Raw genomic sequence first — 12,119 nt, 5'->3', positions numbered from 1 at the left:
GTATTTTGACTGCCTCTGTCTGTTGTAATGAGCCTGCAGGGTGACTTGGCTGATTGAGACAAAGTAGATTTTTACAAAGCATTAACTCGTTTAGGCCTGACGTCGAAATTGAAAAAATGTCTTCTAAATGACAGTTCTTTGAAAAAGCTCATGTTTCTATGGTGGTTCTCAATATTTCTTGTCAAGGACCCCAAAAATGTTATGTAATTGGCCTCCAACCACCATCTGAAAATATGTTGTTCCAGGGACCAACCCCAGATTTCTTTTCTCCACGATTTTACAAAAATAGCAGATCTACAAGCTCGTAGCGCGGCACTCGGTGCCACGCTACGAGCTTGTAGATCTGCTATTTTTCAACAGCCCAAGTATAACATAATTCTTACAATACCAAAAGTGGTTCTCGCCCTGAATGTATTAACTGTTCCTTCTGAAGTGAAACCTTCTGCCTAAATGTGACTACGGTAATTAGGTGCACCCTGGCAGGGCCCGTGAGTACTATGAAGCAAGAGCACAATGTGCCGCAGTGTTGGTCAATGTCACAGCCCTGCTGTTTGTTGATGTTGCAAGTGCCTTTGTTTGTTCTATGGCTCTTCCATCTGCCCACAGAGTAAATCCTTCCCAGTCTATTAATCTCAGTTTCATGGTTCACATGACGCTGGAAGTGAGGACTTCGTAATAGAGTTGATCAGTGGCCTGGACTCCTGCATGATGCACTGCTGGCTAAGAGCCATTTGACAGCAGCATTAATTGGATTAAACGCAGGAGGAGGGAGGGGCTGCTTTTGCAAAGACCAAGTACAGTAGGTGATGGAGGTGACATTTATAGGAGCTTTTACCTTTTAAAAGTTTGATTCACCTAAATCTGTCATCGTCCCCTGCACCCCCCACCCCCTGGCACAGAAAAACCCTGAGGAGGACTGCTCCAGCCGCACCCTGTCCTGGGAGCCGGGACACCTGACGCTCACCCTGTACGTGATCCGCAGCATGGAGCAGCTCCTGCCTTTCTTCAACCTGCTCAGCCAGGTGTTCAACAGCAAGGCCAGCAGCCGCTCGGGGCCCGGCTACGCCCACAGCGGCGACGGGCCTTTCTCCGGACACAAGGACGCCGGACACAAGCTGGAGAGCCAGAAAGTGTTCTGGAGCCGCGCTCGGCAGGACATTGAGGAGATGGTGGAAAAGGACTTCCTGGAGGGTCTCATCAAGACGTGAGGGTGAAGAATATACAGGGACTTATTGGGAAGGGAGGGGAGGGGAGGGGGGGTGGGGGGGAATAAATCATCAACACTAGTGAAGAAACTCAACTTGTATATACGTAGTGAATAAGGGAATATCAGTGGGAAGCTTTTAAAAGTTTGTACATTCGTTTTGTTTGTTTTTGTATTTATAATGAATAATTTTACTTTTCAAAAAGCTATTCTATTTAATTTTAATTATTTGTATATAAGCAGCAGCTTTGACGGCTCCTTTGACATTTCGTGTGAGCCCTTCGGGGACAATGTGAAGATGCTGTGCCATTCCATTTCGATGTGACTTAATAAAATAAAGACTTATTAAGAGAGCAACATTCAATCTCTTCATGACATTAATCAAGTATTGAGTTGCGTTCTTTATTCTAAAAGGAGTCTTAGACCTTGGTAGCCTGACTGGGATGGTTTACCAGGCTACCACCTTGGACAACTGTTCTAAATTGTTAGGTCATATGGCGTTTCAACTGATCGCTGAAGGGCCTCACACACCGTCTGCGAACGCCGCGTGTCAAAACAGCCGCCTCCGTTATTTTCAATGAACCTATCGCACACCGGCGGCGTCCAACGCGCGTTCACGCCTCGCCTGACGCTCCGATACGCCACCGTTCTATTTTCCAGGCGTTGCCGCGCCGCTGCGCACCCGGTGTGTGTTCGGCTTCATAGAGTAGCCTGAGCTAACGTGTCAGGTTTCTGGTCTAGAGGGGAGGGTCGCGGCTGAGATTTGCGCACGCCCTGATTGGATCTCAACGATCTGTCCGTCAGCCCCTCCTCTCCCCCCCAGTGCAGCGCTATACGTCACATCATTTGGAGCGACGCCCACCCAGAAGGATCACTCCCACTTCTAGACCAGAGCGGCCAATGCGTTCCCCCAGGCTTTACATTTTTGCGCAGACAAAAATGAAAGCCTGGGTACCGAGGCTACTGATAGAGACACTAAAACCTAGAAGCAAGAAGAACCTGGAGGAGGTGCAGTGGAGTTCTCCTTTCCATGCCCTGCTGGCCGTCTGCAGACAGGTCCGTACAGATGGTCAATAACTACTGCTCCAGGGAAACACTACAAAACACGATCAATTATCGGTCACAGATGTTTTTCGACAGCCTGATTGCTTGGTGAGAGAGGCCTGAAATTCTAGCCTACAGGCTCACAATTCATCAATGTGATGATTTCTGAGCTTGTTATTGCTATTTGCATGTGCATTGTGCAACACTATTGTGTTCATCGTGTGACATTCAAGGCAGCTGAGTGGAAGAGATTGATTAGTTCAGATTCTAAGCCTGCTTCCTTTCTGTGACTATAGAACTTGTATCCCTAATTCCATGTCTCCCCCATTGTAGCAATCAACAACCCTGACAGCCTGACATTCCATTTTGTTTCACTTCATTAATCATTATACAGTCTGAAATTGCTTCCAATATTGCAGGCATTTCCTGAGAAGAGTGATCAGCAAGTTCTGTCTACAAGCCACTGCCAGTGAATTTCACAACGGACTGCATTTGGTGACACAGATATAATTTCCGATCTCAGTAGTAGCCTATCTGAAGCCTGAATTTCCAATTAATTTCACATTTCAAAATCGCATCAATAGCAACAGTCTATCCACTAATATTGTAGTCTGTCTATCCCCCCCCTACTCACACACCTTCAGAGGTCAGTATTTGTATTGTATGTATTTGGCCGTGGAACTGGAAACCCATCTGAAAATCTGGTGCCATGCAGGGAGAAGATAATGGTCTACATTTGTCAAAATGTTTCAAAATGGCTATTTTTTAATAGCCAAAGTATAAATTGTGGATAAAGTGGTTAAAAGGATTGTGATGCTATGACCACACACACACACACACACACACACACACACACACACACACATGACAGTGATGACACCTGCACCACCACTATAGGCCTATAATAGTATTGAAGAAATATTGATGTCAATAATCATTTTATTCTCTTTTTCTTTTACAATAGAATATAAATAAAATGAAACCTTCCATCTTTCCTCTGGTTTCCTTAATTGGTTCTCTGGGGAATAAAGGCTTTTAGTTAACATGGCGGGCGGGGGAGTTGGCGCTGATGCTGATGACGCACCACCAGTGGGCGGAGTGATATATGCGCGAATATAAATAAATTAATAACACGACAGAGAGGATGCACGGCGATGAGAACACACCAGCCATCCATCCGTCCACGGCGCACGGTACTGTTTGACGCTTCGCCGGTGGTTTGGGGGCTCTCGGTGGGCCTCAGCTCAAAGAGAGGACGCGACGCGTTGTGTGGAATTTAATAGATGGAGCCGGAGGTGGTAGTACTGTACAAGAGAAGCGATATTCTCCACTGATATCAACCCCAACCAACAACCCAGCAGCGAGTGTTGTGGTGCTGAGCTGAGGTGAGGAGGAGGATTATCCAGGAGGCGGAGGAGGAGGAGAGAGTTTGGGACCGTCGAGCAGCATCATCCCGACCGGAGCGCGTCGCCGTCGTTAGACGCTAGGCTACAGTAAGAGATGGATGCTATTTAAGGGGGTGGAAGGAATATTTTTTCTCATGAGCTACTCTTAATTAAATGCGTTTTTTTGTAGCCTAGTCTTCATATAAATCATTGGCCTCGTTTCTTCAGAGAACCACCTCTACATACCAATCAGTATCCATTAAGCTCATGATTGTGCGAGAAATGCATGTGAGCTATACAGCGATGGCCCACAGTAGCCTGCGGTGTAGACTGTAGTGGAGCAACATTCTATCCCCGATATTGTATGTCTAATATATATATATTGTATACCACCCCTCTTAGACAGTACAGTAAAGCAGGGCTGGTCGCCTATCCTCGCCTCGGCTCCTATAGTATATCGTGACGGCAGCCTGGAAGCCTGCCTGGGACTGCCTGGCCATTCATTGGTTCGTTGGGGACCAAATCTGACGTTTGATCCTCGGAGGTTTTGACGCGGAGGAGAGAAGATGTCGGGACAGACGCTGACAGACCGCATTGCCGCGGCGCAGTACACTTTGACGGGATCCGACGTGGCCCGGGCTGTCTGTAAATCCACCACGCATGAACAGACGGCACCAAAGAAAAAACACCTGGAATGTAAGTAACCCATGCATTCACTCCCCCCCCCCCCTCTCATTCCATTTGTATCCTATCCTACTTCCCTACCTCCATTAGGCCTGAACTAGGCCATGCACAAGAGGTGTGTGATGGTTACACACTCACTCACACGCGTGCATGCACGCACACACGCACACACACACACACACACACACACACACACACACACACTTTGGACTTTGGAGGCAGCCTTCCTTTACATTAATTTGGTTTGAGATTCTAATTGAAAGGCCCGCCCGCCAGAGTCAGACCAATTCCAGTACATTCTGCACTGTAAGTAATGACAGAATGATTCTGCCATTAAAGTGCTCCACCACCACCAAGGAGCACAGGTCCTCCCTTAAACAATTACAGTCCCTGCTGGACTTTACTGTACCTCCTTCCTTCTCATGTCTCTCTCAGCGTTTAGCACTACACAATGAAGGCCTAGTATTGCTCAAATGGTGGTGAATGCATTATTGAAAAGGTCATGTGTGTATGACTGTTGTCACACACGTGTGTGTGCTTGCATTGTCAGGCTGTATTTAATAATTAATACATTGTGCGCGGATATTCGGACCCAAATGACCCCTCTCTGGCGCCTATGCCTACAGGAGGTACTGTAGGAGGAACTCGTGATAGCTTTCTTACACATTCCAGTCTCTAGGTTTTGTTATACATTTTTAATGATGCATTAGGTAAAGAAAGAGATGCAAAATTAATGTACTATAGCGTATACATGTGTTCAAATTCAAAAGCATCTCTACAATATAGAGATAAAAATATTATATGTGCAGATGATATTTTGTAAGATAGATGTTAAGTTTTGAGCTGAATGGGTAGAGGGGCCACCTGGGAAACAGAAGGTTTGATTCCCGCCCCCCCTCTCAATCACAGCGACTACTGGGGGGCTTTCCCTAGAAGTTGAAGTCAAGGAGCCATCTGCTGGGTGAAGCTGAAACTGAATTTCCCCTGTGGGATTAATAAGGTCAATAACCCCAGGCCTAATCAATACAATGCTCTTTAGACCTTTACTGTATAGACCCTTGCAGCTGGCACTTATTATTAGACATTAGAATAAAGCGCTATCGTCCCCGAGGGGCAATTTGGCTTGCAAGTAGTCAATAATAAGTAAAAGTTTGAATCCACTTGAGGTACAACAGTAAATCAAACTAGTCAAATTAATCAATTGGTTTGATCCGGGCCGCTACACAGCCCTACTGTACGTCGCACTGTCGATCCGACTGATGGCCATTATGGAGATTTCTGTATCTATCAGTCCTTGTCCCTTTTATGCCCATACTGTATTTGGAGATCCCTGATGTCATCAGTTATATGCCCATATATGAAGATATCTGTATCTGTCAGTCTTTGCCCCTTCTATACCCATACTGTATAATATGGATGTCATCAGTATCCTTTTGTGCCCATAACATTGAGCTGACTGATTTGTTTGCCCCGGATGACGACATACTGAGGTTAGACAACACACTCCATATTTGGGTGTAGCTTCATTGGGAACTCCTTATAATGGTTATGGCTGAGTCATGGTGACATGAGTATAATGCCTCCTAGTTTGAACCAATTATCAACAATAATTGAATCAATAAAATTGATAAAGTCGATTAGCATGTGATTATATAGGCGCAACGTTTCAAAAATGAGTTGGGAGCTCGTAGATCAACATTGTGCTACAAAGTATAAAATAGGGTTTAAGTGCTTAACCGATTCTTTGACATAATATGATATTTTCTCATTATTCGATGAATCAAAAAAGTAATCAATAGAATAATTTCTACGGAAGTTGCAGCCCTAATCCATACAATAATAGCTTATTGACACATAGACACAACTCCATAGTTAAGCGTCAACCTCGATGACGATTGTCACTGCTGTAATCTCTAAGTACTGGACCCTCGTCTGGTCCTGGCAGACAGGTAGTGTGTGCAGGCTGGTCGTCGTACCAAAGGAATAATTCAACTGGATTGTCACACACCACCCAGCCTGCACAGTGCACACACTACCTGGTTGCCAGAATCAGACAAGGGTCCAGTATTTAGATATTACAGCAGTCACCAGAACCATATCAGAAGAGGTATAGCAAGCAAGAAAGAAAAGTGAGGGGCACCATTATCTCTTCCACAGATAGGCATACTCCAAATTTAGTTTAAAAGGTCAATAGCTGATGGAATAAATTGCATTCCGCTAAAGACCGTAAGGTAATGAGTCTATGACTATTACAGTAGGTCAATGGTGGCTTGTGGATCCACACAGTAAAGTTAAATAAATAAATTATCTATTTGTTAACTCTTTAACTCAGTCAATGTACAAATGGGACCAAATGGCACCATTAGGTCCATTTAGTTACATTTTTCAGGTAATTGGGCAAACAATATAACAGTGGTATGCAGAACTCAAATCCACTGAGGGTAAAAACTCCAGTCGGGCATCTTGCATTCAGTACTCTGATTCTGAATAGCTTTTAATCAGATTGCATAAGTGATTGAAAAGCACTGCCCAAATGTGTCAGCGTTATTTTGACGTCTCCAAATGCTGACAAAGCTTCCCAGTGCTTGCAGAACTGACATTGGTCACTCTTGTTTAGTGCCGATGTCGCTCACTATCATGGGCCAGTGAAGTAAAACAACAAGCTGTTGCAGACTACGTACAAACACCCAGCAATACAGCTCGAGACCTACAAAATATCTGTAGTGAAAATAAAATGTACAAGATCACAATGTGCCGTATCGCGCCACATTGTGAGCTTTCCCAGCAAGCGCGGTCAGGACCTGGACGAATTAGTGACGTCTCGATTGGGGCCAGATCAAGAGACTAGTCAGATCTGGCCCAGAATATCACCTGATTTCAACCAACATCAATTGACTAAGACGAATGTCCCTAGGTTGTAGATAGGCTATTTATTTTTATTTTTTATCAAAGTTTCTTTATTCATTTTCACACATGAAAATAGCATACAACATTTTTCTAACTTTTTCCCCCTCCCCTCCCCCCCAGAGTTCCCACTCTGAAAGAGCCACAACTCCGGTATCTTGTACCATATGAAATAAAAGGCACATAAAAATATACATAGACATAATAGAAGACTAATAGAAGTATGCAAACAAATAATAACATAGATCGGCTATTTTAACTTCATCTATTATGTCTAGCTCATTGCCGTGCAACCACAACCTCGTCTTTGGACCCATTTGGAAGAGGCCACAACAATAGATCCAAACACTGATCAGAAGAAGGTTACATTTAAAACAATAGATCCAAACACTGATCAGAAGAAGGTTACATTTCGGCCAAACCAGATATAACTGCTGCACATGCTTAAGTAACACACAGAGGAAAAAAAGATTGATGACTACTTACTACTAGACAGGGTGTTTTCTTTTCTACTTTTCTTTAAGCCACTTAAATGAACACACACACACACACACACACACACACACACACACACACACAGGCACAGTAACTATAACATTAAAAGTATAGTTGCACCGCTCACAGTTCTCACAGGTGCGATTTTCCATGCCGCTTGAGCAGCATAATAGAAGTCTTCTGAAGCCAAACGATCACACTGAGAGCAATTATTCACTACAGCCGTTGTTTCCAAAGATGTTTCTGAGATCCAGGCCTTGAAGAGATCTCTCTATTTGTGTGACGTCAATCTCTCCGTAGAAGTGTAAACATGTGTTTGGTTGGCTTCATATTTGAATTCAGTAATTTACACTACTCGTTACTGCATGGGGAAAGTAATTGTGTTACAGTAATATATTACTTACCGTAGTAATGCATTACTGCCCAACAATGAAAACTTCTGTAATAATATGAAGTGTTAATTCACATGAGCAAAGAATACTCTGGCATTATAGAACTCCAGACACGTCAATCAGACATTTTGGTTTCTCCAAAACAGTGCTTGTAGACAGGATTTGATGTTTCAAAGCTTTTCACATGAGATGTTGCAGGGTACCATACAGACATCTTTCTTTTAAAGATAGCGGAGTGCTCTGACCTCTGAATCACACAGATTCATGCTCAGAACGATCAAAAGCCTTGCCTGTTAATTTGTCTTGAAGCAGGCTCCTGAAATCTTAGAACTACACTGGCTGTGTGTGTGTGTGTGTGTGTGTGTGTGTGTGTGTGTGTGTGTGTGTGTGTGTGAGTGTGTGTGTGTGTGTGTGTGTGTGTGTGTGTGTGCGTGTGTGCGTGTGCGTGCGTGTGCGTGCGTAATGTCTGTATATCTATTTGTATAATAATTGATGTACGAAGGCCAAGCTTCTCTGGCGATTTTCTAAAGAAGTCAGTTGAAAAAGGCTCCTATACTTCTGTGTAGGAGATCAATACAGAGTTCTGATCAGAGACTCTAAAGGCTCCTATACTTCTGTGTAGGAGATCAATACAGAGTTCTGATCTCAAAAGGCTTCTATACTTCTGTGTAGGAGATCAATACAGAGTTCTGATCAGAGACTTTGTTGAAATGTTTCTGCAGCTTTCCACAACAAGTGTAGAGAAAGTTGGGCTGTATTATCGATTATCTTCATGGCGATTATTCTATTGATCACTTAATTGAATAATCAGTTAGTCTGATGACCTTATGTAAGCCATATATTGATATTCTTTCACCAAAATAGCTAATCTACAAGCTCATATCGCATTGCGACACCTCCAAGAGGAAGAAGCTGTTTAGATTCTCTCCTCTACCCATTGTCTAGGAGGCTAATTCAATAGAATGCGTTTGCAGTTGCTCATTTGGTACTCTGACCATCTGCCATGTTGGCATGCATTGGCTTGTGGGCACAAATCTGTCTTGGGATTCAGACTCATTCCAAAGATCCTCATATGGGCTTTGATAGCATCTTTACTGTCTATTGGTGCTGCATTTGGGATTGTTGTGGTGATGTGTGATGTGAAAGTGGGAATAGAAGAAGAAAACACTATTCAGTGCCATTCTTCAGGAAGAAATACTAGCTTTAATTAAATTAAAGAAGTGCAAGTAAGAAGTAAGTAAGAAGTAAAATAGTTAAATTATTTTGTTGAATGGCACAGTGCTGAAAGGTTTGATATCGTAGAGGTTATGGCATGTCAGAATTCTATTTGGCTACAAGCCAATGGAAACAAATGACTTGTGTTATGGGTCGGTCAGGCTAAATAATTATCTGCTTTCAGAGGACTAGATTTACGATCAGTGGACGTGCAGGTGTGTGAGCAAGAAATCTAAAGTAGATGCTCCGTTGATTAGAAGTTGATGATTCAAATGATAAAAGTGATATAAAGTGAAGAAGCGTTTGACTGTCTGCCAAATGAAGATGGCTCATATTCTAAGCCAAAGACGGGCCCCAAGTGAGCCTAATGACCTCCATCCTTATAGGCTGGTGATCACATTATCACTCCCTCTTAATCCTCTTCACTGGTGGTAACACACTTATGGAGGCTGTGTGAAGGCTGTGTGAAGGTTAAAGCCATATTTCCACAACTATTAAAATAGGGCTTGATATCAAGTGACCAATTTAATTCAATTACTCACCAAGATGCTCATGCCTCTTTGACGAAGAGGCAGTATTTGGAGGGGTGCATACTGACTAGACTAGTCATTGGTTAGACATGGGTTAAGGTTAGGTTTAGATGTGCTGCCCCGTGGGAGGTTAGGGTTAGGGTGAAGGTTTGAGATAGGTTGTAGTTGTAGGACTAATGACTGGTCTAACCAAATGACTAGTCTAAACTAAGTACTGCACCCGTATTTGGCTGGGTTTCCCAAAGGACATTATGCGTAGGGAGTATGCGTGTGGTTCTTCTCAACAACACCCCCTTTCATTCCGTGCATAGATGTGCCACGCAATGGTAGGCATGAGGCCTGGTATGGTACCGGCCTGACCGATCAATAAAAGAATGATTAACTAGCTTGTGGGTCCATAAATATAGGCCTATACAAGGAGGTTAAATGGGAGGCTATTGTGCAGTCAAAGTTACCAATACAAGCTAGTTAATTCAGCATTATTTTATTGATCGGTCAGGCCGGTATGGTAGGCTGATTGATTGTTGATAAATGTTAACATCAGAGTATTTTGGAATCTCCAGACTTAAGTTGAAACACGACACTCCTCGTTAGTCTTGAACCTTCAACCATCTATCTTTGAAAGATTTTGTTTAATTAAACTTTTGATTTTATGCCACTGATCTTCTCTGCTGTAGGTCCCCTGGCACAAAATATTTTCAGATGGGGGTTAATTTGGGTGTCTTTGACATGAAAAGGTTTGAGTACCACTGCTGTAGTAGCAGAACATCCATCTGTGTGGGTTGCTGCATTAATTATCACCATGTTTGTGTTGTGTGTGTGTGTGTGTGTGTGTGTGTGTGTGTGTGTGTGTGTGTGTGTGTGTGTGTGTGTGTGTGTGTGTGTGTGTGTGTGTGTGTGTGTGTGTGTGTGTGTGTGCGTGTGCGTGTGTGCATGCGTGTGTACGTGTGACTTTTGGCTGCTATGTCAGGTGCAAGACGCGTGTTACATCTGTTTTTAGGGGTGTTTAATTGTACACATTATTACATGGTGCTCTAGACCTGTTGAGTACAGTTCACTGCCATGTGCTTGCTAATCTGTTTATGCAAGTGTATTAAATATCAGTTTTTCTTTAACTCCTCTTCATTTAATAATGCACATGTAGCCATAGACAAGATTTGATAAATGAGCATTAATCCAGAATTATTAAACATATTATCTTCTGTCGCTATAGCCATTCGAGCTGCCGCTGTAACCATATCAATGGTTCGATTGCCAGAACACTGCTGTGACCCTGGCATGAAATGGCCGATTTGTAATTCCGGTTTTATTGTTTATTGTTTATTACGGATCCCCATTAATCCTCACTACAGTGAAGACTACTCTTCCTGGGGTCCAAACACTCATACAATCTAATTAAAACATAATACAGTGTAATTCTGCCATTACATAGTTAAAAACAAAACAAAACAAAAATAATTGAAGCTTTCAGTCTTCATGCATTCTAGAAAATATATTACATTACAACAAATTTACAAACTAAACATTGTATTATCCTATTATTAATAATTGAAATCAAACACTCAACAATCTAACTGAACATGATTTCTTTCATAATCACTGCAGCCTTCAATTTATTTTTAAAGCTTGATTTATTCTCTATGTTTCTAATATGTGGCGGGAGCTCATTCCAATGTGCTCCTGCTCTATACATTACTGTTCTCTTAAGTGCATTTGTTCTAGGTATTAAAGGTGGAGTAAAGTGACAACCAATAGCCTGTCTGGTGACATAGCTACTGTATGTCTAGTATTGGTGGGTTGTATCTGTAGAAACAACTGTGTGGTTTACCAGAATTATATATATATATTAAACAGAAATGTCACAAGGCTACAAGCCAACCTTTGATCCACTCTCATCCATGATAGTGCGTGATAGCATGCATCCACTCAACACTATAGTTCTCCCAGAACGGTTCAAACTTACAGAGGTCGTCCTATGATCCATGGGTCGGCGGTTCGAATCCCGGCTCCTCCTGTCTACATGTAGAAGTGTCCTTGGGCAAGACATTGAACCCCAAATTGCTCCCGATGTGCTGGTTGGTACCTTGCATGGCTTCCGCCGCAATCGGTGCATGAATGGGTGAATGTAATGCACTATGTAAAGTGCCTTGGATAAAGGCGCTATATAAATGCACCATTTACCATTTTTACCATTTAACACTGCTCATATATCTTTGCCTATTTCGTGCATTTCACTGGCACACTGGCCACTATCGCCCATATGGTA

At 42.9% G+C, this 12,119-nt stretch overlaps 2 protein-coding genes across 4 annotated transcripts in view; both read left to right on the top strand.

Moving 5' to 3' along the window:
* The window catches only part of dop1a (DOP1 leucine zipper like protein A), a 37,401-nt gene extending 36,181 nt beyond the window's left edge, over positions 1 to 1,220 (top strand). For all 3 annotated transcript variants that reach the window (XM_080768784.1, XM_080768786.1, XM_080768785.1), the window contains one exon: positions 900 to 1,220. In XM_080768784.1, the coding sequence (XP_080624910.1) occupies positions 900 to 1,208 (309 nt within the window). In that variant the 3' untranslated portion in view covers positions 1,209 to 1,220. The remainder of the gene's footprint in view (positions 1 to 899) is intronic.
* Positions 1,221 to 3,968: 2,748 nt separating this feature from the next.
* Positions 3,969 to 12,119, top strand: part of LOC308318859 (clathrin coat assembly protein AP180-like) — a gene marked incomplete at its 3' end in the record, with an annotated part of 35,311 nt that continues 27,160 nt past the window's right edge. Inside the window, exon 1 of the mRNA XM_080768544.1 lies at positions 3,969 to 4,329. Within this exon, the coding sequence (XP_080624670.1) occupies positions 4,200 to 4,329 (130 nt within the window). The 5' untranslated portion in view covers positions 3,969 to 4,199. The remainder of the gene's footprint in view (positions 4,330 to 12,119) is intronic.

Source organism: Protomyctophum bolini (genome assembly GCF_963924005.1).
Source record: "Protomyctophum bolini genome assembly, chromosome: 7".
Lineage (NCBI taxonomy): Eukaryota > Metazoa > Chordata > Actinopteri > Myctophiformes > Myctophidae > Protomyctophum > Protomyctophum bolini.
Note: the sequence above shows the minus strand (reverse complement) of the source record. Positions and strands in the feature narration are given on the sequence as shown.